The 26,892-nt window shown below is 28.8% G+C and overlaps 3 protein-coding genes and 3 non-coding genes across 10 annotated transcripts in view; 2 read left to right on the plus strand and 4 right to left on the minus strand.

Moving 5' to 3' along the window:
- Positions 1–97: 97 nt before the first annotated feature.
- Positions 98–2,305, plus strand: LOC118445830 (NADH dehydrogenase [ubiquinone] 1 alpha subcomplex assembly factor 4). Of its 2 annotated transcripts, XM_035875781.2 has the most exons (7): positions 98–297; positions 408–569; positions 668–759; positions 830–1,046; positions 1,133–1,426; positions 1,511–1,593; positions 2,212–2,293. In XM_035875781.2, exons 2-5 carry the CDS (start codon positions 425–427, stop codon positions 1,333–1,335), a joined length of 657 nt encoding a protein of 218 aa, XP_035731674.2. In that variant the 5' UTR covers positions 98–297; positions 408–424; the 3' UTR covers positions 1,336–1,426; positions 1,511–1,593; positions 2,212–2,293. The 2 variants fall into 2 exon arrangements, with proteins under 2 accessions (XP_035731674.2, XP_085512681.1); XM_085656555.1 differs by lacking the exon at positions 98–297 and having other exon boundaries at positions 2,212–2,305.
- The window catches only part of LOC118445828 (uncharacterized), a 36,080-nt gene continuing 10,824 nt past the window's right edge, over positions 1,637–26,892 (minus strand). For 2 of the 4 annotated variants that reach the window (XM_085656551.1, XM_085656552.1), the window contains 11 exons: positions 8,606–8,826; positions 7,698–7,877; positions 4,917–5,034; positions 4,410–4,788; positions 4,209–4,329; positions 3,241–3,604; positions 2,927–3,160; positions 2,704–2,849; positions 2,521–2,616; positions 2,152–2,425; positions 1,637–2,053 (listed from right to left, as the gene is read on the minus strand). In XM_085656551.1, the coding sequence (XP_085512677.1) occupies positions 2,031–2,053; positions 2,152–2,425; positions 2,521–2,616; positions 2,704–2,849; positions 2,927–3,160; positions 3,241–3,604; positions 4,209–4,329; positions 4,410–4,788; positions 4,917–5,034; positions 7,698–7,877; positions 8,606–8,826 (2,156 nt within the window). In that variant the 3' untranslated portion in view covers positions 1,637–2,030. Of the gene's footprint in view, positions 2,054–2,151; positions 2,437–2,520; positions 2,617–2,703; positions 2,850–2,926; positions 3,161–3,240; positions 3,605–4,208; positions 4,330–4,409; positions 4,789–4,916; positions 5,035–7,697; positions 7,878–8,605; positions 8,827–26,892 lie in introns of those variants that run through there. The other 2 variants (XM_035875773.2, XM_085656554.1) reach the window with 2 other exon arrangements.
- LOC118445966 (small nucleolar RNA U3) lies at positions 5,592–5,810 on the minus strand. The gene has a single exon (XR_004839450.2). It is a non-coding gene; the product is annotated as a small nucleolar RNA U3 (small nucleolar RNA).
- On the minus strand, positions 7,160–7,375 carry LOC118445965 (small nucleolar RNA U3). Its single transcript, XR_004839449.1, has one exon. It is a non-coding gene; the product is annotated as a small nucleolar RNA U3 (small nucleolar RNA).
- On the minus strand, positions 8,941–9,013 carry TRNAA-AGC (transfer RNA alanine (anticodon AGC)). Its single transcript has one exon. It is a non-coding gene; the product is annotated as a tRNA-Ala (tRNA).
- Positions 10,516–13,273, plus strand: LOC118445829 (carboxylic ester hydrolase). Its single transcript, XM_035875779.2, has 9 exons — positions 10,516–10,739; positions 10,829–11,114; positions 11,171–11,356; positions 11,416–11,615; positions 11,767–11,935; positions 12,036–12,202; positions 12,271–12,412; positions 12,501–12,633; positions 12,703–13,273. Exons 1-9 carry the CDS (start codon positions 10,545–10,547, stop codon positions 12,869–12,871), a joined length of 1,647 nt encoding a protein of 548 aa, XP_035731672.2. The 5' UTR covers positions 10,516–10,544; the 3' UTR covers positions 12,872–13,273.

Here is a 26,892-nt window from a genome sequence, read left to right on the forward strand (position 1 = left end):
CTAATAGAATGCATGTATCAGTTAGTCGCTTAATAAATATTGGCCAATCAAAAATATGTATATTAATAAATATTTTTAACTTAATAGATATTATTGGTTAATAGAATTGATAAAATAACGTTGAATATTTGTTTTTATAAATTTTAAATCATTGATTATATCATCTATTATTCGATTGTAGAATATGTGTTAAAGCCGCTTGGTGGATTGAATGAAAAGTTTGGAATAATATGTATAGTTACGAGTTTATTTGCGAGATCGTTTTTAACTGTAACTGATTGTTATTTTGGTCAAAATGTAATATATATTTTTTCATTTATATTGTAGAAAAGAAAATATATTTCTTAATATATTTTTTTTTCTTATTTAACATTTTCTATTATTGTCACCTTTTCTTTCCTCAATAGATTTTAGATGCGAAAAGATGGGTGGATTGGTTGGTAAAATAAAACAATCAATGCATAGATTTAATATAGAAAATCGTGCAAATAATGTTATTTCAAGTAGTAAAATAATTCCTGCTCCTAAATATGCTGCTACAATAAAGCAATTGAAAGTAGCTCAAGAATGTAGGTTAATTGTAAACAATTATATATATTTGGTACTATTTAGGTTTGATACATTGTTATTCATTCTGCAATTCAAAGAAATTCATTTTATTTTTTAGTAAATCCACATTTCTTGAAGAAACATTACGAAAAGGATTTCAAACTTGATGAACAGTTAAAAAATGTTTATGTAACATCTACGGAAACAAAGGTATAACTATTAATTATGAAATATTCTAACATTAAACATTTAATGCAAATAACTATTGGAAATTATCTAGATGAATACATTGGATCAACCAAATCCTGATAGACCATTACCTACATCGAGAACCTCTGAAGATTTTGAATTTGGATTTTATATGCCAGACTCTGTCCCAGTAGGAAAACTAACTCTGAAAGACATATTCCAAATTATTATTGAGCATAAAGAAGATTCTGTTAAAAATAGTAGTAATATTTTAGCTACGAAATATAAATTAGACGAAGAAACAATAGGTAAGACAAAGTTTTTACTATAAATAGAAAATTCTAAATTCATTATATCATACTTTCCATCGATATTACATTTTTATATTTTATAGAAAAATTATTGGAATATTACAAGTTGTATCAATTAGTATTACCTAAACAAAAGGTTGATAAGAAATTCAAATTTTCTCTTGATGAAATAAAACTATTTACAAAGGAATTTATGCAATTGAAAAAGGATTATGAAAAAGAACAGGCGGAAATAAAAAAACTACAAGAAATAGCTGATAACATAAATAAAAAATTAAACAAATAAGAAAAGATAGAATTAATTACTGAAGTGTATATTAGTTAATAAAATTAATTATATTGAAATGTACATTTTATGTGATTTATAAAAATGATAGGTAATGCGTGTGATTATATATAATTAGTTTTAATTATAATAAGAGTTATATAACATTAAGTATACATCATATTTGGATTTTTAGCAAACATTCAAATTCGAAAATTCAAACATTTCGTATTCAAAATGGAGTTATAAGACACATAAATCTTTTACAGGATATCGAAGGTAAATATAAATTATTTTTTATGAAATATAGGTGCAGAAATGAAATGTATATATTTTACATATTCATATATTTATTGCAATTATGTATCACAGTAAAATTATAATAATACTTAAATATAGTTTTCAATAAATAGTTTAGCTAATCACATAGATTTTTATAGACTGATTAAAATTCTTATTAAAGTCAGTCCAATTGTACTTGTACTTTACATATGGAACACACAATATATAGGTCTCCATTTCTTTTTTCTAAACATATCTATTATCATTGTACTATCATGTGTGTACATTGTTATGTTACAATTATTGATACAAATTAAAGTATTTGTTTTTCTAATCCAATATAGAATGTATATTTTATTTGTTTTATATTATATTTAATAATTTTATATATATTCAAGATTTTTTTTAAGTAGAACAATAAATAAACCTTTGTATTAACTGTAAATCGTTGCAAAATCTGAAACGTAAAAAGTTATGTATCAATTGATACGTAATAATCTAAGAATATTTTAAAATAAAGATGATAAAGATTATTAAAAAGATACATTTACGTACTTAAAATAATATTGTAGATAATCGTAATGGTCACTAATACATGAATCTCTTTGAATGTAGAAGAATTGGAATGAGAACGTGCAAGAAGAATGTCCTTGTTGACTTTACCCCATTCAGGAATGTCTTTTGTCTTGTCCATCATCCAATAAAAGCCTTTCATTCTTAAATGTTTTTTTAATTCTCTGCCGACCTCTTCTCTGATTCGTTGATTGTAATTATTTAACCACCGGCGCTGCACATCATTAGAAGTATGTATATCACTGATCAAAGGACACTACAGCAGGACTGTTAGAAATATCATTGCCTTAACCCGAAGAATAAATGTAAAGATTTTTCGAAAATATAAGCCATTTAAAAAGAATAACTTACGTGCATTGGTGTTAACATATTAAAGTCTATCAATTTAGGTTCATATGGTACAAGAGTGACGTCCCGAAATTTTAAGAAAGTTTGTCCTGTTGTTTTCTATTGAAAAAAAAAAAAAAAATAATAACGATGGAATAATATAATAAAATAAAATAATATGTATGGAAAAATATAAAAAATTCTTACCGATATGTTGGTAGTCACGACTTCAAGTATATTTTCTAAACGTACACCGAAATCACCCTTTTTGTAAAATCCTGGTTCATTGGATAAAAAAAATCCTGGCTTTAATGTAACAGACATACCACCTGTATATGATATACTAATCGGAGCTAAAAAAGAAAATTCGTTCAGTAAACATTATTGTTTAGCAAATTTTCCACATGAGATATTAAAAAATTTAACACACATTCATGAACGGATGAAAAGTGTCCAATTCCATGACCAGTGCCATGCATGTAGTCATTACCGGTACTCCAAAGAGGTCTCCTTGCTAATACATCAATCTGATCAGTCATCAGATCATCTGGAAAGATTAAAGAAGATAATTGTATCGATCCTATTAATACTCTTGTGTACGCCTTTTTTTGTTCTTCAGTAGGTTCTCCAAAATGTAATGTTCTTGTTACGTCTGTTGTACCATCTGTAAGTATATTAAAAAAATTAATTTATTTACATTATAAATATATTATTACATAAAGATAGATAATAATAGAAGTTTACCTAAATACTGTCCACCTGAATCAACAACCAACATCGAAGTTTTCCCTATAGGTATATTTGTTAAATTAATTGGTTCGTAATGAGGTAACGCGGCATGAGCACCGTAAGCAGCAATCGTTGCAAATGAAATACCCTTGTTAAATTCTTGTTCCAAACGAAACTCATTTACGACTCTTGACACTTGCATCTCATCCCATCCCTCAGAATTTAAGGATATTTGTTCTTCCATGTAAGCAAGAAAATCGCACATAGCCATGCCATCTCTGATATGAGCTTTTCTCATGCCTTCAGCTTCAATTTCATTTTTTATCGCTCTTAGATCAATTATAGGCGATGCTTTTGGTAATCGTTTCTCAGCTGGAATCTGAATGACAAAATTATATATTTATATAAATTTATATGTATATTTTTATAATACTTTCGAAAAAACAAAATTATAGAGTTACGACAATAATTATAAAAAAACTCTATAATTACATATAGCAATGCTCTATAGATATACTCTATAGGACACATAGATATGCTCTACGTAATTCCTAATACCATGAACGTCAAAGCGTCTCGTGACTCCGGGTATTATAAGATCGAGAAAGTGTGAACTCTATCAAATATACAAATGTACATCAAAGTGTATACACGAAATCTACGTGTCAGTTTTTAGTTGACTATATATATATGCTGTTTTTTATATAATAATTACTACCTGCCACGTGGATAGACTAAACATATTTACACGTTTAGGTTTTATCTATGGGGTGTGTGTTAGTCCGTCACGTAGGGATCAAGCTAAGCTCAAGCAGTTCTCTTGTGTCAGGAAAACATGTCGAAGAAGGTGTACCTTTGACTAGTATTATCCAGTCTAAATCTTTTTCTTAGTACAATTCAGGCTTTTTCTATCTATTTTCATTATTCTATTAGTATTTAATTATTAATATTAAAAATATTTTTAGAAAACAAAAAAAACGTACGGAAGAATATATTTCTTTTGAAGCTCCTTGAGCATATCCACATGGTGTTGGTAGCCAAATTTTCTTCCACGCTTGAGACATTGTCCTTAAATCATCCCAGATACACGTTTCATTGTGCCATCTAAAATGACATTTATTTATTTATATTTGATTCATTGTTTATATAATTATTTGCAATATTTACATAAGACAACATCGTACTTGACGCAATCCGCGTGAAAGCAAGAATCCATTTTTAAATGTGTATCGACGGATCGTAAAAGTTTATGTTTGGATGCGTAAAGATGAAGAGATCCTTGTGTTACGATGACGTAAGATCTAAGAACAGGAGTATGAGGAAGATCGTATCCTCGAATATTGAAGAGCCAAGCTATTTCATCTAATGCTGTAACTACAAGAGCATCCGCCTCGACAAGACTCATCTCCAATCTTATATTTTTTATTTTTTCTTGCCATGATTTCCCTGCATATTCATTTTTCAATGGATATGCTGCGTAAGAATTGTAATTTGGTCGTCCCACTTGCCAGATCAAGTCCACCAAATTTTTGCGGACTGCCACCAAATTTATGGATGTATTTACTAAATACGAGAACAAGATAAATTGTAGATACAAGGAAATATTATTCATAGAATTATTTGAATCAGTTTGGGATGAATTTTGTATTTTTACTGAAATTATTTAGAGGAAAACTTGTGTTTTGTAATACCTAAATCTCTTTCCCAAGCTTCCCATATAGCTGCAGGTACTAACTTCGGATCTGCACCTATTCGGATGTTTGGCCGATTTTTAAATTCATGTTGCAACCATTCGGTTATTGTTGGGATCTACGAGTATACCAATACACAATATAATTAGTATTTGTTAGTGTATTAATTAATTGAATGTTATTCCAATTTGAAATTTAAGCAAAGTAACTTCTAACTTGGAATCTGAAGAAAATTTATTCAGTTTACAAATTTGAAGAAAAATTCATTCAATTTGAAATTAGTAAAAAATTCTTCCAACTACGATGAACATTTTATTCAATCTAGATTAAGGATAATTTCTTCGTGAAAGATATATTTATGTTTAAGTTTTATTTACGAAAGGACTACACTTTAGGAAGATCTACTTTCAATATTCTTCCTCCTGAGTGAAAGGAGTTAAACACGATCATTGGTAATTATTATAATCTTAACTGCTTTAGCAGCTTGGTGTCTGAGTGTTTTGCGAGAGCAGTCAAGATTAATATACGAATAAAAACAAATGGACACAACTACTTCGAACACGTTTCGAAAAACTTGTTCGAAGTTCAACTATTTGTGACATGGCCTCTAAAATCTCACCTCAAATTTATAATTCTTTAATAATCCTTTTTTCGTTTTCTGTTTATTAGAAAGTAACCACTCAGAAAGCCCTACTTCCCATAACTCTCCCTATTGAATAAGAAGAGCGAACGATCATCGATGACTACGAATCTTGATTAAAAATATCAAATTGTAAGTCGTTCTCACGCTCAAGGAAGAGGGCTATATCTCCTCATCATGATTGCATCAATTCAGCGTTTCGCAGAGCAGATCCGAAGATATACTACAGAAATGATCCTGTGAAGTATGATCTTAATTTTCTTCTTTACTAAAGCCTCATGTCTAGACGATGAAGTACCCCTTTACTTCTGAGAAAAGGTTTTTGGTATTAGCCATCTAGTGTCCGAATAAACTAAATGACAACTATCTTATATGCTTCGAAAAATGTATTTCAAAGTTTAAAATTATTAACATAGAGAGATTTCGAAGTTTGATATTTTTACAATATATTTTTATTCCTTTTTTTTATGTTTCGATTAAATTTTTTCCTGTTATTTTAATTATATCTGATCTTGTAAAAAATTTTGTTTTTTGCAAGTATCTTTGTGGATGAACAAAACACAATACATTTTTTTTTTCTTTTGCATGTATAAATTTCATTCTTGAAGTGAAATATATTTTTAAATGTTAAATAAAAAAATGAAAACTGCAAATCTTCCAAATATTTTACATTATAAAATACTTATTTAACTTTAAATATAATTATTAATATTCTATATAATACTATTCTTTATATACTATATCTAGTTTCAACAAACATGTGTAATTAAAAAATGCTATGATTAAACTCCATTTGTGCTGATAATTTATATTAGTAGACACGACTGACAATACTTATCCATATATATACATATATATTTATAACAGCTTATTATTGATCGATAATATATATTTGAAATTATTTGTATATGTTTTTAAGACTGTCTCTATGTGCATATGTAATTAATCCTTTATGTGTTATGGACCTTTAAGTACATTTAGCGAAAGCGATCGCTGTAGACTATCATAGACGCATATATGCGTTTATCAATTTTTCCAACCTTTTCTTTTTTGTGTTTGAGATAATTTTAATGTTTTGAATAAAATAATGAATTGTTTTGTATTAAATAAAGTATAGTTGTTGCACCTTGCGTACTCAATCGACAGAATTAACACAGCGAAAAAAGTATTCGAGCGCCGAGAGTATTCAGCCATTGAAGAGTTTAATATTTAATATATAGTACAAAATAAATGTAATCAAAATAAATATAGTAAATCGGTATGTTAATTATGTATTTAAAATAAAAAAAAAAGCCCTTTAAAAATAAGATATAAAACAACGTTTTCATTGACAGGATATTATAAATAAATATATTTAACCTCTTTTATAGATAAAAATAAATTTTACGTTAATATTATGGAAGAATATACAAGTATAAAATATTTTGTTTATTTTAACTCTTCATTATAGAAAAATATTTTTCTTCAACTTCATTCATTATTAGAAAAAATAAAAAGAGTTTTAAATTTCTTCAATTAAACAAAAACTAAGAATGTAAAACTTCTTACTTTCTAAAAAATTACTAGAAATTCTTATTTATGTTTTTCTTATTAATATAAAAAGACCACTCAGAAAGCTCTACTTCCCATGGCCCTTCCTACTGAGTAAGAAGAGTGAACGATCATCGATGACTACAACCGAACTAAATAGTTAGATTGTAAGTCTTTCTCACGCTCAAGGAAGAGAGCTATATCTCATCTTCGTGGCTGCATCAGCTCAGCTTTTCGCAGAGCAGATCCGAAGATATACTACAGAAATGATCCTGTGAAGTATGATCTTAATTTTCCTTTCTGCTAAAGCCTCATATCTAGATGATGAGGTACCGCTTTACCACTGAGAAACGATTTGCCATCTAGTGTTCGATCTACGAATTAATTCTGCCTACATTTGTATGCGTAAGACGTATGCGTACATAAGCTTGTGTAAAAATGACTAAAATAGAAACAGTAACGAAGATATATATATATGTATATATATATGTATATATATATATATATATATATATAAATATATAAAAATTGCATATACGTAATATTTATGTGAATAAAATCATAATAAATCATAATTTGATATTTATAAGGTATAAATAAGATTTACTTACGGGTTTTCGTCCCCTTTTCATGAGTATCCAATTGCAATCAAGTTCTAAATCTGCTTGCAGATGATATCTTCCATCTGTCCACAGAACAGCTTTTGCTAATGTTACAACTGCGTCTCCGGCGCTACCATAAAATCCGGTTAAAAATTCTCTTCTCATATCTCGTGGATCGACGGTTTCGCTCTATTAAAAAATATGGATAAAAAATATGAAACGACAATATTCTATCATTTAAAATATATAAGAATTAATATTTAATATAATTTATGTCAGTTTAGTAAGATTAGACCAATACATTCGATATTTATCTTTCTACATTTTTTATATTCGCCTTTTATTAATATCGTAAAGTTATAATATTTTTCAAATTAAAAAATGCATTTAGATTTTTCAATTCTTTAATAAAAAAAATATTGATGAAAGTATATTGAAAAATTTATAACTATCCGGAAATAAAATGAAGTTAAGTAGAAATTAAATGAAGCTTTAAAATATGTCAATCATCAAATAAATTTGACAATTGCGATACCTTCAATAGGCCACTGTGGCCATCAATAATGTAAATTCGTGTCTGAAAGTTTATTCGTTAATTAAATAAAAGCGTTTGAAAATTTATTACATTTTTTTCAATCAATACGATCTCAATTTTATAATTAATATGTACATATACAGGATATACCAACAGTTCTTAGATAATATTAAAAATTAATTATTGTTATTTAAGATTTACTAAGCTTGTAATTAGGCTTATAGTTTTACAATTTGAAAAAAAAAAAGAAATTAACTCAAAAAGTCTCGAAAACAGATAACTGATTTTTAAAATCATTTGGATGTTTTTAGTCCATTTGGAGACTTTTGGTCGACTCTGTATTTTATTTTATGTTTAATTTATATATTAAGTAAAATATTACCTGATGTTCGTCGTCCGACGTTACAATATAACCATGCAGTGGTGCTGTTTCGATCGATGCAACTCGGACCATTTCAGATCTTAATTGTCTTAATCTTAAAGATGTATCCTTTCTGTTAACAGGTTGATTACCGATATGTTCACTCAGAGGACAATAAGATCTTTTGGCGCCATTGTAATTATAAAATAAGAATTCTGGGCTCCTTTGTAACTTTGTCAAACCTATAAGAATATAAATTTTGTATTATCAAAACTTTATTAAAATTATTTTTTAATTATCTACATTGAAGTAAAAAAAATAAAAAATGACAAAAGAAGTCTTAAGTTCCCAAAATTTGGAGGCGCCGGGTATCGATCCCGGTACCTCTCGCATGCTAAGCGAGCGCTCTACCATCTGAGCTACGCCCCCAGGTTGAATGTAACTTTAAAAGAATATCTTATGTGTTTAATATTTGCATATGTATATTTAATATAAATTATATTATCGCATATTAAATATATTATTTTTAATATTATTATATTTCGAGAATATTATTTTTCATAGATTATGATTTTTACATAAATTTCGATATCGAACAAATCGGAATATAAAATAAAGTATTGATTCAATTAATTGCAGTAATAATAAAAATGACAATTAAGTAAATATCAAATGTGAAGTAATTAAGGAAAATTTGAAAATTTTCGCAGATGTTTTTCATTTCTCAATACCATTCGTGTATTTTCTCATCATCAGAAAATTTATACTCTCATCATCAGAAAATTTGTTTAATGATTTTCAATCCAGGATTCATATACATATTCATATACATATATATATACTAATAATTCATAGATCATCTTTATGGAGTATCAATAACATTAATCTTTTCTACGAAAATAAGATCGGAGATGACTCTTTAAAAAAAAAAAAAAGAAAATAAAGAAAAAAGAGTATAAACAAAAGAACAATGCAAATCATGAGAAAAAATAATCGAGTCATTCTTTAGGATTACATTTACGAAGTTTTCCATTAGAGTCTGTGTGTGTGTCTGTGCGTTTATGTGTGTGCCTCAGTCATGAAAAGAACTTCGACAACATTTTCCTAAATCGTTTTTGATTTCGTGGTTAAAAAAAAAAAAATATGAAAGAAAATTAAACAAGAATAATGATTCAAATCTATCGATGTATATATGTAATCCTATTATGGAATTTTTCTTATGCCTTTGTGCGATACGATATGATTGTTCTCAAAATAGTATGCAATGCGTCTCTAATTTGTTACGTGACTTGTTTTTTATGTACGCTCTGTTGATCGTCCGTATAATCCTCATCGTTATCCCAAATCATATCTTTCTACGCATTGTTTTTGTTAAATCTATCAGATCGTAATAGGGAAAGAATTTTTTCATAAAAAAATTATCAACTTTTGAGAATTCGAACATAAGAGAGAATTTTTTAATTTTGGAAGTTCTTTTTTTCTTCTTTTTCTACTTCTCGAAAAAGAAGAAGAGATAGAGAGAGAGAGAGAAAGAGAGAGAGAGAGAGAGAGAGAGAGAGAGAGAGAGAGAGAAAGAGAGAGAGAAACGAAAATTGAGTTAAAAAAGCCGGAAGAATCGAATTTACAAACGAATTATTCAGGAAGATGTATACCCGGAATGATAAATCAGGAAATCCAACGCTTGTAATTTATTCTAACAATTCACATCGTAATTCAGATAGATCACGAGAGAGTTTATGAAAAAAAAAAAACTTTTGACTCAATATTGTTCCTCGGTTAGATAAAACGCGTAGCGTGTTATTACGCGGCCGATGCACGCTTCTGATTGTCATGTAGTATGGTTAATTTGTTCATTTTCTTTTTTTTTCTATTCTTTTTTTTTTTTTTGTAAATGGTTACTGATGCCAGACAGAAGCTATAAACATCCAGCCCACAGGCAGGATTATCTCAGACAGTCAACATGTGGCTGATCAAGGTGGTGCTATCTGCTTTAGTGGCGTTTGTCTGGGTTATTGCTGAGGAAGAGATTCAAGTGGAAATTCCTCAGGGTCCATTGAAGGGTCTAAAATTGAATACAGCATGGCACAATATGCCATATTACAGTTTCAAAGGAATACCTTATGCAAAGCCTAATGTTGGAGTCGACAAGTTTAGGGTAATGAAAAAAAGAAAAAAATAAAGTAGAAGAATCATCGATGAAGCTTTGAACATTGAAATCAATTTGTTGGTATTTGTATGTTAAAGACGCCGGAGCCTGCTGATCCTTGGGAAGGTGTCTATGATGCTACCAAGCATCGTTCGTTCTGTCCAGTCTTTTGCATGATGCAACAAAAGATTGTAGGTGACGAGGACTGTCTCTATCTTAGCGTCCATACTCCAGAAATGAACAAGGATGCTCATAAAGCTGTAATGGTATGGATTCCTGGTGGCAACTGGAATATAGGATTTGGAGACGATATTTTTGGGCCAGATTTTCTCATTGAACAAGATGTCGTCATTGTTACTTTCAACTTCAGACTTGGTGCTATTGGTAAATATATTTCATAACGATGAAAAAACAGATAAGGTAGGTTTTTTAATCATTAGGTTACTTGAACACTGGTGATGAACATGCTCCTGGAAATGCTGGTATGAAAGATCAAGTAATGGCACTTATGTGGATTAAAGATAACATTCATTACTTTGGAGGATCTCCAGACAAAGTTACCATATTTGGTCACAGCTCAGGTGGTTCCTCTGGTCAATACCACATGTTTTCACCGATGTCAGAAGGTAACGTTCTAATATCATAATCGAAAGATAAAACGCCAACAAAATTTCTTTATGTTCAGGATTGTTCAACAGCGTCATTTCACAAAGTGGATCGATACTGAATCCATGGGCAATAGAATATAAACCCAAAGAAATGGCTTTCAAATTGGGTGAGACACTTGGAATTCGTACCAAAGATACTGGTGAATTGGTCAACAAACTCGCTGAATTTTCGGCAAGAGACATAATTACGGCGACCAGAGAGATAATGAACGATATTGTAATTATCTTATTGTTAATTAAAATTTCTACAAAAATATCTATTATTATATTTATTTGAAATCTGTTTTATCGTGATCGTGACCGGAAATAGACTAGACGCATAATCTTTTAATCTGTAATTTTAATTCGTGTATTTTTCCATGTCATAGAATACGATGAATGGACATTTAGATGTTTTTGTACCATCAGTTGAAAATGATTTTGGTCAGGATGTGTTCTTAACAAATGATCCCTGGACTCTATTGAAAACTGGCAAAATTGCTAATGTACCAATTATTGGAGGTGTTACGATAAGGGATGCTGATTTCTTTGCAGAAAGTATGTATATAATGAATTTTATCTCCATTAATACATTGTAAATCTATGATAAAAGATTTATGACAAAATGAATTTTATTGATATTTGATTTTGTATTTAGTGATGTTACCGAATGCTGAATATATCAACGAACATTTCGAAAATTTCCTACCTGATGATCTAAATGTAACCGATCCTGTTCAAAGAAAACAATTAGCTGACTTTATGAAGGAATTCTATCTTCATGGCAAAGATATATCCAAGGATACCGAAAAAGAATTATCGCATGTAATTACATATTGAATTTGAACCTTTTTAAAAGTGAAAATTAGCTGATAATACTTTTTGCGTTTTAGATGTTGACCGATGCTTACTTTACCGCTGGAGCTACATTCACTTTAGATTTTATTACTCGTAAAAACACAGCACCAGTTTATCAATATATATTCGAATATGAAAATCCATTCGGTATCATGAAAAATATAAAAACTGAGAGGGGTATGCAATAATAAAACAAGTTGTGAATTTTTTTTTAATTATTTCAAAGTAAAACACATCATATCAAATAATGTATGTAAATTTTTAGGCATACCTCATGGGGATGAATTAGATTACGAATTTTATTCGAACATGTTCAAAAATTTACCTAATCCTGGCTCACCCGAGGAGAAAATGACACGGATTATCACTAAATTGTGGACAAACTTTGCGAAAGATGGGTAAGTAATTAATTAATTAATATGAAATATTAACTTTCTAATAAACTAATAACTTTTTCTATTTTTCAGAAATCCAACTTCTAAACTAGACGAGGACATTACCATAGAGTGGGAGCCAAAAAATAAAGAAGAATGTAAATATATTCTTATCAATCAAGATTTGAAGATGGACATACATTTATTAGGAGAAAGAATACCATTCTGGGTAGAATTATATAAAAATGCTCTCAATGCATAATCATAATGCATACATATGGATATCCTAAAAATATCGGTATGCATTTGTTATTTTAAAAATTCATTTATGTATAATAATATTTCTTTTATTGCACAACGTAGCCATTAAGTACAATATATACGCAAAGAATTGATTTCTTTCGATAATTTTTCGAAAGAAATGAATATGGAATAATAATCCATAAGAGAGACGAGAAGATAAATTTTTGATTGAGAATAAAATTTTTGTGCATCCGATAATGGCATCCATTTTAATCAACTATATTGTTACCTTTCTTTCTTTCTCATGCTATTTACATCGATATAATTTAATTGACCAATGCAAAAATTGTGAAACAATTTGCGATGATAAGATCTTTGAAATGATTTATAACCTTTGAATTAGTCGAAACAACGATCGAGAAGATATTCTTTAAACGGCGACTATATTATTTATGGTCGTCGTGTACTATTTCTGCAGTTGTTAAAGCTCTGTAATAAATGTAATTTCTGTTTGTTGCAACAATCGATTGTTAGATCGCTGTGATACTAGGATTTACAAAAGGAATTCCGATGTGTTCTACATAGGGGATTTTACAAGGTCGTCTACGGTACCACCCATATTTAACCCTTTCATTATCAACAATCATTATAGTCATCGTATGTTCGCAGTATCCCATCGGTGATTTTAATCATTCCCGTTGAAATTTCGCATTTATTCGTAATTTTGATTAATTAATTGATTTAATATAATTTGAATAAGAGATCAATAATTTACATAAAATGAATAAAGAAAGAAAAAATTCAATAAGATGGAAAGAGAGAGAAAAATTTGTAAGATAGAAAAAGAAAAAATTGTGAAAGATAGAAAGAGAAAGAAAAATGAATGAGATAGAAAGAGAAAGAAAAGTGAATGAGATAGAAAGAGAAAGAAAAATGAATAGGATAGAAAGAGGAAGAGAATGGGAGTGCTAAAAAGAGAAAGAAATTCGGAAAGATAGAATCATAATGAAAGTGTAAGTGAAATTCGTTCTTTGTTGCTATTACGTTATCGGTCTTACCATTTGTTCACCACTCACTTTTGTGCTTCCGATTGATCAGACTGCTATGAGAGCGAGTAGGTCGCAGAAACATTGGTTACCATGTAAATACATACGTATACATACATATATAGATTTACTGAAAGTGCGAATCTTTAATTATGAATAAGAACGTATCTATTTAATTAGATAACTTTTAATCGATTAACGAAAAAAAGAAGTAACAGATTATTTATGTTTATACGCGAGAACTTTGATAGTATTATTACGTTTTTATCCGATATAGTATTTTTTTTCTATTATTTATTCTTTTTTCTTTTTTTTTTTTAATTTTTTGTTTTAATTATATATAACGATATTTGAATAATTTTGAGATACTTATGATAATAATGTTTGTAAATGTTAGATAATTTCATATTTATTTGGAAGGAAAGATAGGAAGAAATATCATATGATAGAATTTGAAATCATTTAACATTTGTTCAAGAAAAAGAGAAATAGAGGGAGAGATAGATAGAGAGAGAGAGAGAGAGAGAGAGAGAGAGAGAGAGAGATGATCAAATTGTCATAGGAGTGGGTCACGACTTGAGATGATGTTCAGAATCTATTGAGTGAGATAGTATAACAGATTAGTAGGTTTCTTTCTTATTTATCAGCATTTTCAATTTGATTAATTTAATCAGATTTTCGTTATCTATCACTTGAAATTCAAAGTATTTATCTAATTGCAAAAGTGAATACTAATTTCTAATCACGTTAAACTAACAATAAGCTTATTTAAACTTTCCACATAATCGGTTGGTTAGTATAATTATTCTTTCGTAGTGACGACGTTCATTAAATAAATCTCAATCTGACAATACGGATAATATTAATTAATTATATTCTTCGTTATAGCTTGATACAGAATATGGTATATATATATGAAATGGTGTATATATATATGAAAGCGAGAAAGAAAAAGGAAAGAAACAAAATCAGTTCGAAATACAGGTCATTAGGATATAGAAGATGTCGTGTCATGTCTTTGTCTTCTCATAACAGTTAGTACAGGTCACGAGATGATTTTCAGTATCTTGTTACTAGGGTAACATGAACGACCAAGAAGTTCAAGTCTCTCAGCAATCTTCTGGACCAATAAATTCACTCTCTCTCTCTTCCTCTCTTTACTATTTCTCCTTCATTCAGCATCGAGATACATTCACTCTGATTCGAATATATATATATATATATATATATATATATATATATATATATATATATCGATTGACTGAAAATTGGTAGCTGTCGAAGGAGACCCATTCGGTCCGTCAAATTTATGAGTCTCGTCTTCAGAGGCCAAAACGCGGAATGTTTTAACAGGCTGTTATAAGTACGAGGAAGTTACACAAGAGTTATACAAATTTCGGGGGTGAGTCAGATCTTTACTTAAATATCAGGGAATTATATTAGACGATCATAGGGTTGTCTTTGATTTAGAATAGCTCGAGGCTTTTTCTAACAGGAGATTATAAACTCAATTATGTATAATATTTTAAGGGATGATTTTAATGATATCTTTTATGGTGGTTGAAGTTATCAGAAGTAATCTTTGTAAAATTTCCTTTTGTTTTATATCTAATTTATGTTTCTCTTTCATTGATATTTCTATTTGTTTTTATTCATGTTATCCGGTCACCTTTCGGATTAGAATTAATATAACATTTTAGATAATCAACGGAGGAATAAAATAATTTTTTTTATTTACCTTTGTACAAAGTATTATTCTATTAAACTCTATTATATTAATGAAAGAAATGAGATACATATGTATATATATATATATATATATATATATATATATATATACATAGAGTTTGTCGATTCGAGGGGCTGAAAGAGCGAGCGAATGCGGTTGGGTGAATAGATGCTGGCAAGTAAACCAAAACATCCGGATAGTAGAATTGACTAGAGGGTTACTGGAGAGGGTTGTGGGTCAGGGTAGATTTTGTCCCTTTATAAAAGAAACATAGTAACTTATTCAAATTCAATTGCATATACCATTTTATATTATTACTATCATATTCCATAATTAACATAAGAAGATATGTTAATAGACTCCAGTAATAGATTTCAATAATAATCTCAACGAAAAAATATGTATTTTAAACTTATTATTACATACATAAGTATATATATATTTATACATATCTATGTGTGTATATATATATAAAATCTATTATTTTGTTTATATTACAATGTATAAGCTTCAGGAATGATTCGTATTTCATCCCGTCTATATTTCGTTTCTGAAATTAGCAACTGATGAAAGATAAGGTTGTGTTGTGTATGTATGTATGAGGAAAATACGTAAAACAGTAAGCCACGATATATACGATATACGAAATAAGATGTGATATGTACTCTATCTTTCATATTATTCAAATTCCAATAGAATCGAATAGAATTGTGAAAAATAGATATTAAAGGACCATATAGAAACAAATAAAATCAAGAAGAAGCGAATAGGATCGAATTGGATTAAACAGGATCCAATTGGATCGAATAAGACTAAATAGAATAAATAGGATCGAATAGAATCTAATAAGATCGAGTAGGATCGAATAAGTCTGTATAAGATTGGATTTGCAAGGAGAAAAGAATCAGCAAGTATTGGATTTGATTAAGCTTGACTCAGCTCATTCGGATCGGTTTGGTTAGGTTCTGATCGGCTAACCTCGGCTTGACAGTGTTCGGTCCGTCACGGATCGGTTTGAATCGGTCAAATTGAGTCTAGGTTCTTCCTGCAGTTGCTACTACGTTATCTGTGATTTTATTTGGGATTTAAACTGAGGTTTTGTTCGGGATTTAGTTTAGGATTTTGTCTGGGGATTGGTAAGCGGTTTTTTTTTGGAGGATTTTGTATGAGATTTTGTTTGACTTCTTTGGGTATCTTCGAGCTCCTCCAGTTATTTTTTGGGTATCTTCAGATATCTTTTGCTACTTCTTGCTATCTTCAATTGAAAAAAATTCATCCTGTATATATGCATATATACAGAATGAATTAACATATATATATATACATATATATGTATGAATGTATATATTTATATATATATAAATATATATTAAAATAACTTTCGAGAGAGATCGATGCCAGCACGATGAATGTACGTTCGAACGTTGCAAATAGAAAAAAAATAGAGAGAAAATATAACATCTACTCGCTCCCTCTCTCTCTCTCTCTCTTTTTCATCCCCTTTTGCCAATAATGCTCGCGCGCAAGCGTTGCTTCGCGACCGATAAAAAAGAAACGTAAGTCCTCTCTCGATCACCCTTCCGTTCGTTTTTATGGATTCGAACGGAGGGTGGTTTGGTGGGTGGTAAAATAGGGAGGGGGAGGGTAGAGGGTTGGGTGATGTTACCAACTCGTATCCCATAGAATCCTGTTCTCGATGAGATGGCAACTTGCTTAAGTACTCGATTCACGAGGAGTCGAAAGCAACTCTGATGAGAAAGCTTCGAAGGATCGAGTCGTAGCTGGAGATGATCATATGAGAAAGACGCGTGCAACCCTCTTCTACGGACTCCTTTCGAGGGATGAAGCGTCGCCGATGCGCGCCACCCTGCCAGGAGAACATACTAGCTTGGAGCAAACTAACCCCATTTGAGTTTCTCTCTGGGGTTGTTTCGACTCGAGTTGCGCACTACCACTGTCTCTTTGCCCCTCTTTCTCTTTGTTTCCCACTCACTCTCTCTCTTTCTCTCTCTCTCTCTCTCTTTCTCTCTCTCTCTCTCTCTCTCTCTCTCTCTCTTTCTATTTTTACTTTGTGTTCTCTGAGACTTATCGATTACACGAATATCATGTTTTACTCGCGTTCTTTATTTTTCATATATGAAAGGGTAGTTAAAAGTAGAACAAAAGAAAAAGAAAGTACTTTAAAGCTTATACGGTTTTAATGATTTTCACGAATTTATAAGCACTTTAAAATGGATTAAGTGAATTAATTCGTTGCATTAAAAAAAAAAAAGGTCAAAGTTTATTCAATTTTAAAAGAAGGCCGATCGAATGGGCAAATGGTATAGATCATTTGAGAAAGCAACCCAACATCTGTCGCACGAACGTATATATTCGTAGAGGGAAAAAGGTGGATAGGGTTCATACACGCAAATCCGGTCTGATGATGACTATATTATAATGTTACACATTTACTAGGGTAGATCCGAGGAAACGTGACCTTCGCAGGGGTTGAAATTCAGCCCCTATAACCTCGTGTTACCCTGCTACCAAACCGCCCTCGTTTTCCAATAAATACAAAGCGTGTCAGTATTCTCATCTAATCTTCGACACCTTCGAGGAATAATATAGGGTAGATTGAAACGAAGAAAAGAGTATTGTTTTTGTTTACCCTTCGAGTCGTCCTATATCTCTGTCTCTCTCTCTCTCTTTCTCTCTTACTCTCCCTCTTACTCTCTCTCTCTTTCTCTCTCTCTCTCTCTCTCTCTTCCTCTCCCTCTCCTTCTCTCGTACAACAGTTATACGTTATTGGAAAACGATAAGGAAGTGATTGGTTCACCCGACGATCCTGATGATATCCTGTTCCATTTCCGGTCGAGTTTCCATCGGTTCTGGCCAATTCAGTACTTCGATTTATTGATTTCACATATATTCCTGTATTACTTTTCTCTTCTTCTTTTTTTTTGTATTCCGGTTGTCATCAGTATATCTAATCAGAAGTTTCATCATCATGGGACTTCTCGGTTTCACGGACTCACTCTCTATCCCCTTTGTGACAACGGAAGACGAAACCTCTAACTCCTACATACTGGCCGGTTCCGCTAACCAATCAGGAATTCCTATTCCCGATCACCGAACATTCCAATTTATTAGCTATCGAGCGTATCACCGAATGGGAATACCTCTTGAAAAAGTATTTATCATTAAAAGAAAGATTTTCTAACGCTTCCACGAAACTCCTACAATATCTTTACTTATTTAAATATTTGCAAATATGTCCCTCGGAAATTGGAATACTATGACTGAATACTGTTTTTTTATTTTTTTTTCTTTCTTTTTTTTTCGTTCCGTTCAATATAAAATTTCGATAAAAATGTTATTTTATATAATCGAGCCAATAATTGCGAGAGTAGAGTATAAGTGAATAATTAAAAAAAGAAATTAATTTACTGCGTAAATAAGGACAATTAAATAAGGACTTGGAATATTTCAAACGTTTGTTATATTGTACTTATTGTTTTTTTTTTCTTTTTTTTTTTATCTTTCTTAATATATCTTGATAAAAAAAGTTACGTTGTACAATTGAACCGATTATTATAATAACGTTGTCTAAGTGAAAAATAAAAAAAATAAAAATTCAATTTATTTCTCTAATTTCTACAAAATAGATCATTGCCTAATTTATTTATTTTCACTGCGCTTTTATAATTGCTGGAATAATCGTATTATATAATAAAACAATCGTTATTATTACAAGAGAGTTATCTTGATAATAGTTAGACAATATTTAATTTTATATCGATAAAATTCATTGATTCAGGTTGATTAAAGAAATGATGATAGAATAAAGCAAACGATTGATTCGTTGTTTTCGTCATAGAGTTTATATATTTATATTCTTTTTATGTAATCGCAGTGTTTTATAGCTTGAAAATATTCCTTTGAAAGTATTTTCTTATTAATTTTGATACGCATATTAGATACACACATTTCGTATTAGTTTAGAATTAAGATTAATTTCTATACGATAAGATAAGATTGTTTGGAAGAGTTCAAATGATTATATAAGTTAAAATATTTTCCCAACTGTTGTTCCTGGGTTCCTATTCAGGAGGTATCGTTCCGCGATAAACCTCCTTCTTCCCTTCATCGGTTTTCGATAGACCATAACTAACGCTCTTCTCTCGTAACGATTTTATTCAACGACCGAAATAAAAAAAAAAGAAGAAACTAAAAAAAAAAACAAACGAAAAAAAAGTGATGAAAAAAGAAAGAAGAAAAAAAAAACCAATGGAACGACCAACCGACACATTGTGCTCTCCTTTTACCTATTTCTTTATTTTAAGACGATTACATTCTTTCTTTACCGAGTGAAATCAATTCTTATTAACGTATAAGACGTTTCCTCATTTATATTTTGTATTTTAATTATTTCTTTTTATCACCGAGAGTCAGAATATAATCTTATTTCTTTTCGTTTTTATTTTGTACACGTTCGCTTGCTACGATACGTTCCAACGCCCGCTATTATCCTGTTACATTACATACTTTGTTATTTTATATATATATAAAATAACATATATATATAAATATATATATATATAAAATAACATATGTATATATATATACACATGTATGTATAAACATATACATATATAAATATATATATAAATATATATATATATATATATATATATTTCTATATCTATATATCTATATTCATTTTAACTCTATGCTCAATGTCGTACCAATCGCTCGTGTAAGTATTAACGATATAAAAAGTAAAGTATATATAATTTGTATATCTATATGTTTTGTACAATATCATAATATTTTAATATCCTAATTCTAATTAATATTTTCTTTGTTCCTTTTTTATTTAAAAAATGTTTAGAATATTACAAATATATATATATATATATATATATATATATATATATATACATATATATATATATACTCACACAACATTTTATATTTTAATTTCTTATATATAATTCTATTTTTTTTTATTTTATTATTTATTAATATTACAATCATTTGTTTTATTTATTATTTATATAATAATTTTATTTTTTAAAATCATTAAAATATTATACACGGTCGGCGACAAAAGTTTCAAACTAATTCTAAAAATCAATTACTCTTTTTGAAGAATCTTTTAGACTAATTTCTTTTTATCAAATTCTAAAATTTAACTAGGAATTTTTTAATCATCCTGTTTATACATATATACATATATATATATATATATATATATATATATATATATAAATATAATATATTATATATACATATACATATGCACCATATTTTTGCCTAACTAATATTATAATTATTTAATTTATTTATAATTTAAAGTACTTATTTTTTAACTTTGAAAAATATTATATCTATATATAATATAATATTTTATATATATATATATATATATATATATATATATGTATGTCGTATATCATACATAAAGAGATAAAGTTTGATAAGAGATTTAGAAAGATTCGATGCATTCACTCGGATTAAATAATATCAAAGAGATTAAAGCGATGTAAGGAGCTGGCTCAAGAACGTTACTTGGATATTAGAGAAGTATCAACATAGCAGGAGTTCCTTTTCGATAGAGTTCATCGAATTAGAAGTTCGATCGTGTTTTCAAACATGCTTCGTCACTTCGATTAAAGGGAATTGCGAGTTCTCAGTTATGGGAGAACAGCAACGAAGACGGTAAAACGGTAAACTATTTAAACCGAAAGAAATGATTTAGAATAGACAAGATACTCGAGTATTAGGAAATTAGAAGTGCAAAGTAAGTTAGTTTATCTATGTTGTTTAAGTTCTAATAGTATACTTGCTATAATACTTTTACATTATCCAATTAATTCATTTCTATGTCAAAAGTGATTAGATAATTTAGATAGTCATCCTTAAGAATTTCAATTGAATTGAGAATTTTAAATGAACGTAGTATATCTTGATATCCCAGTTTATATTATAATACAGTGTGGGTCAAAAGTTTCTAAATTCCTTTTTAAAAATCAATTACTTTCTTTTTTTAATTTTTTAGGCTAATTACTTCCTTTGTTTTTTTTCTTTTTGTTTTAGATTGTATAATGATTCTTATGTGCTTGTCTAGTAATAAATTAATTAAAACAATAAGAAGATCTAATTAACGGAATTAATGTGTCAATGAATCTGCATTTCAATGAAATAATTGTAAAAATTTAATCCAATTACATTCAATAATCATTGATTCACTACTTCGTTATATTCGTACAATCAATCGTCCATAGACTAGTTTCAACGTAAATAAATTTTCATTAGCTCTTTGAGCTCAAGCTAAAAAGTATTAACTATAAATTGAATAAAAATATTATCTTCTTGATAATAATAAAAAAAAAATAAAAGAACAAAGCTAAATATTTATATAGAAAATGAGCAAAAGAAATATAAAAAGATCATGATTATGAATTACAATGATAGATAAATGCTGAAGGAAATGATAAATAACAAAAAAAAAAAAGAAAAAAAAAAGAAAAAATGTATCGTATACCTATACCATATAATTACTTGGTAATAAATTATAAATTTTTTAATATAATTTTTATCATATGATATGTGATTATGAGAATAAATTATTTTCAAAATATGTTTCGTTAATTCGTTCTTCATTGTTCTTTCCTTATTTTTTTTGTTTTTTTTTTTGTTTTTTTTTCTTTATTATCATGTCGTAAGAAAAACGATAGGAATGCTTGATCGTTGTAAATAAATACCGAAACAGTTTACAATTCTACAGGAAAACAGAATGGGAAACATATCAAACGCGGAGATTCGTGAAAAAGAGGAAGTAGAGTTACATTTGTAAATGGAACTTGACTTACTCGCATGGTAACCTGATACCTTTCGTGACATTTTGTATTAAAAAAAAGTATACCACAATCGGCTCCTATTTTAATCAAATTACATTTCGTCGTACTGATATTGGAAACGATTTAACTTTGACCCATATAAACTTTCTTTACAAACGAACATTCAACTCGAAATATAGATTAAATATTACATTACTCAAATTAACGTACAACATAAAATTTTGCATTTATTTAATCATCGGACAAAAAGCAAATCAAACGAAATGACATAACATTAATATTGATCTTTTATTAAAATACAAAGAAATAATTCTGATCAATGACAAAACTTTATGATTCAGAGAAAACGAAAAAAAAAGAAAGAAGGAAAAAAAAATATATAAAGAAAAGCAAGACATAACTTCGAAATTTTTAAACAAGCTATTACATATAAATCTTTTTTCATTTATTTCTTTTCAAACACGTTCAATAAGAAAAATTTATGATAAAGATTATACAGATTACAATTATGACTTTTGATATATAAAAAAATACGATCAAATAAGTCGACAGTTGTATAACGATTTGAATAAAAATAATTTGTAATAAGAATTATCATACTTAAATAACGGAATGAGATAAAAATTCTTTTTCTTTGTTCTTTTTTTTTTCCTTATGAGGGTCAATATAATAATTCAATCATTTACTATACATATATACATATATATATATAATAAAATAAAATTGAGATTTTCATTCTTAACCTTGAACCTATCCAGTCTTCGATGACAATGACCATTTTTTGTTTACAGGATATTGGATAAGTGACAGCACTATGTAGCAGGGATACAGGAATGTTAGAGTTAACATTGGAAAGAGAAAGAAAGAGAGAGAAAGAAAGAAAAAGAGAGAAAAAGAAATAAAAGAAAGAGAGAGAGAGAGGGAGAGAAATAAAGAAAGAAAGAAAGAGAAAGAAAGAGAGAAAGAGAGAAAGAAAGAGACGAAAGGGAACACGCGATAGGCGTATTAATTGCGATGGAACAATAGAGAAGGAGAATTTTTGCCAGGATCTTATCAGGTGAAGGAGGTCGAAGCGTGGGAGTAATATAGCTTTGATGCCCCACAGTTAAATCGAAACGATATATATACACATGTACATCCATATATACATACCTTTCGTTTTCTTCCATTGACTCTCTTCCATTTTATATATTCAAAATTCATGATAACCAATCCATTAATTATATTCATGAAAACGATTATAAGATGGATAATATATATTTAATATTTATATATATATATATATATATATATATATATATATATATATATATTATATACATCTATATATATTCTGCTTAGTAATTATTTCTTTAAAGTTATGATATTATTTTTAACGATGAAATTTGATTATTACTACACCTCAAAGTGTAAAGTTAAGGTTAGGTAAGAGAAAAGAGTCTAGCTTTTAGACGGTTGAATTAATTTCTAGATTTTTTGTTATATATATATATATATATACTTATTACTATCTACGATTTTATCAGAAAGACAGTTTATAAATTCAGTATACTAATAACCTCACTTTTCGACTACCTATGTACTTTCATAACTTATCGTTTCTTATCGAATATGTTACGAATATGTATAACTATTTTTTTTAATAATTTTATAGTAAAAAATTTTCTACAATAAAAAATAACGATTAATGAAAACGATTAGAAAAAGAAATAATGGTTATAGCTTTTGTAACATTTTACAAATATTATTTGTACAGGTAGATATGTTATGTATATGTATGTAATGTAAATACATTTATGTAGCGTTTGTATCCTAACGTATACCAGCACGCTCGCATACATTACGTATCTGTTGCATTTCGTGGGCTCGAGACCGAAGGACATCGAAGAATAAAGGGCCTGAGGGACGATGCGTGGCCATACCAAGGCATCAGCCCCCATAGGTAGTGTTCGAAGGGCCCGAGGGATCTCTTTACGCACGCAGAAGTAGTATATGGGTTACCATTGTGAATAAGAAAAAGAAGGAGGAGATAGTGATAGAGAGATGGAGCACTACAAGAACGAAAGAGGGAGAGAGAGAGAGAAAGAGTGAAAGAGAGAAAGAGAGAGAGAGAGAGAGAGAGAAGAGGGAAGCCATATGTCAGAACATTGCGAACATGTGTTAGAGAAGGATTTCTCATTCGACAAGTCGACTCACGCACTATTGCACGAACGTCGGTTATCGGGGAAGCATGATTTCAACTCTGTACTCCTTCAGACTCCTCCTTTACTCCTTTTTAGGCCGAGGCTGAAGCCTGACTGCGGTCCAACTGTGCAAGGAACGCATAAACAAAATGTGATATTCATCCTCCCAACTTCATACCGATTCCTATTGATAATCTTACAGGATACGCTGGATTTATTTTCTAATTTTCTTTTATACGTAAGACATATTGTAAAGTAACTATTAAATGATCTTTATCTTTTCTGATCCTTCTTATTTATTTCATTTATTGTTTTTTTGTTGTTTTTTATTTTATTATTTCTTTTTTATTTTTCGTATCCATTAAATGCAATTTGTTTCGATCTAACCTAAAATTTGTTTATATACTTTCTACTTATTATCAAGCGTTCGATGATTTTCGTCTTGTTCGAATCCTTTTTTTATTTTATTTTTCATTTTTATTGGTTATCAATTAATTGCGACTTATTCGTAACGTAACATGAAATTTTAATACTTTTTAATGGATAACCTTATTTCACTTAAATTATTTGAATTATAATATTTTCTTATCGTTCAATCGCTTATATCAAAGACGTTTAAATATCTATTCATTTAATTCTCATCAAGTGTATGAAAATGTCACCACGATTACATATATTTCAATTATTTTTTGTTCATTTGCTTATTTCATATACTTTTTATTCTTTTATTCTTTTATTTCATAGTACATATATGATATATCATATTAAATAAAATATGTACTATGAAAAGAATATTACAAATATTGAAGATATGTATGTATTTGTACTCGAATATACAAAATTTTTATTAATTTTTTCAGGTAATTCCATTTTTTACATTTGGCTTTTAATATCTAATTAAATGTATTAGTATTTATGCTCAAGTATATATATATATAATATAAAATAATATAATATATTAAAGTAATATATACACACACATATATATATATATATATATATATATATATATATATAAATAGTAAATAAAATAAAGTAAATAAAATATATAAGTAAAGTATATAGATATAAGTATATAAAGTATATAAGTACTATATATATATATATAAATAAATAAATGAAGTATTGTATATATGTAAATAGTTAATTATATTTGTAGAATATTAGAAATACTAAAACCAATGCGTCTAGTTTCTAAAACGATATGTATTGTGAAAGATCGTTCTAATATACAGTATCACATATATACTTATCGAATGGGCGTCACATATGAACTCGAAGAGGAATCACGCAGTTGTCGCGACGACATGCTCTAAATGCGCGTGTGGCACGCATATTACGTCACCATATTCACACACGCATTATTAGGGTTGCATAACGTGCGTCGTGTCTTTTAGTGGATATAGCTATCACGTGTGCTAAACGTTGGTCTCATATGATGTATATGTTTCACACAAGGTACTGTCATACCTCTCCACGTAGGATTCTTATATGCAGATATAACAAAGACAATATTTATTAAATAAAAATTATTCTTTTATACGTAACTAAAAAAAAATATATATATTTCTACCATAGACGTATGTTAAAAAATATATACAATAATATATATATATATGTATGTATATAGTATAAGAAAAATTTGACGATAATCATTTAATAAATCGAATAAAAAATAATTTCTAACCTATAAATAAATTCATATTTATGTGTATATGTGTATGTATATGTTTGGGTTAATATTTAATATTTATTTTCTTTTAATAAAAATTTTTAATTAAGTTTTCATGTATTTATATTTATAGGTATGTATCTTGAATAAAAAGGAAGGTCATAGAGTTTGAACGATCTTCGTGCATGCCAGACACGTTTGTCACGCATACCCGTAATAATGGCTGCTAAAATCTGTAACGTTGAACAAAGAAAAAACATGCGACGCAACAGGAGAACACGCAAACGGAGGGGTTGACGTTGTAGGCCTATATGTGTGTAAATGTAAACGCGTATGTATTTATGTATATGTGTACAGCTGCTTCTTCAGTCGTGACCTTGTCAAATAGGGTCGTCCAATAGTCGAGGTCAATTATATCCTTCGACTAACTCTAATCTAGGTGTATCGATCGTGTTTAGTTATATGCGAGTGAAACATTAGCGCGATGTTTGACCAATCGAAAGAAAAGATTTATTATTTTATAATAATAACAGTAAATCGTCTTTATTTTTATATTATTTCGATC

This window comes from Vespa mandarinia, chromosome 4 (assembly GCF_050613455.1).
Source record: "Vespa mandarinia isolate Hongniang chromosome 4, ASM5061345v1, whole genome shotgun sequence".
In the NCBI taxonomy this organism is placed as follows: domain Eukaryota; kingdom Metazoa; phylum Arthropoda; class Insecta; order Hymenoptera; family Vespidae; genus Vespa; species Vespa mandarinia.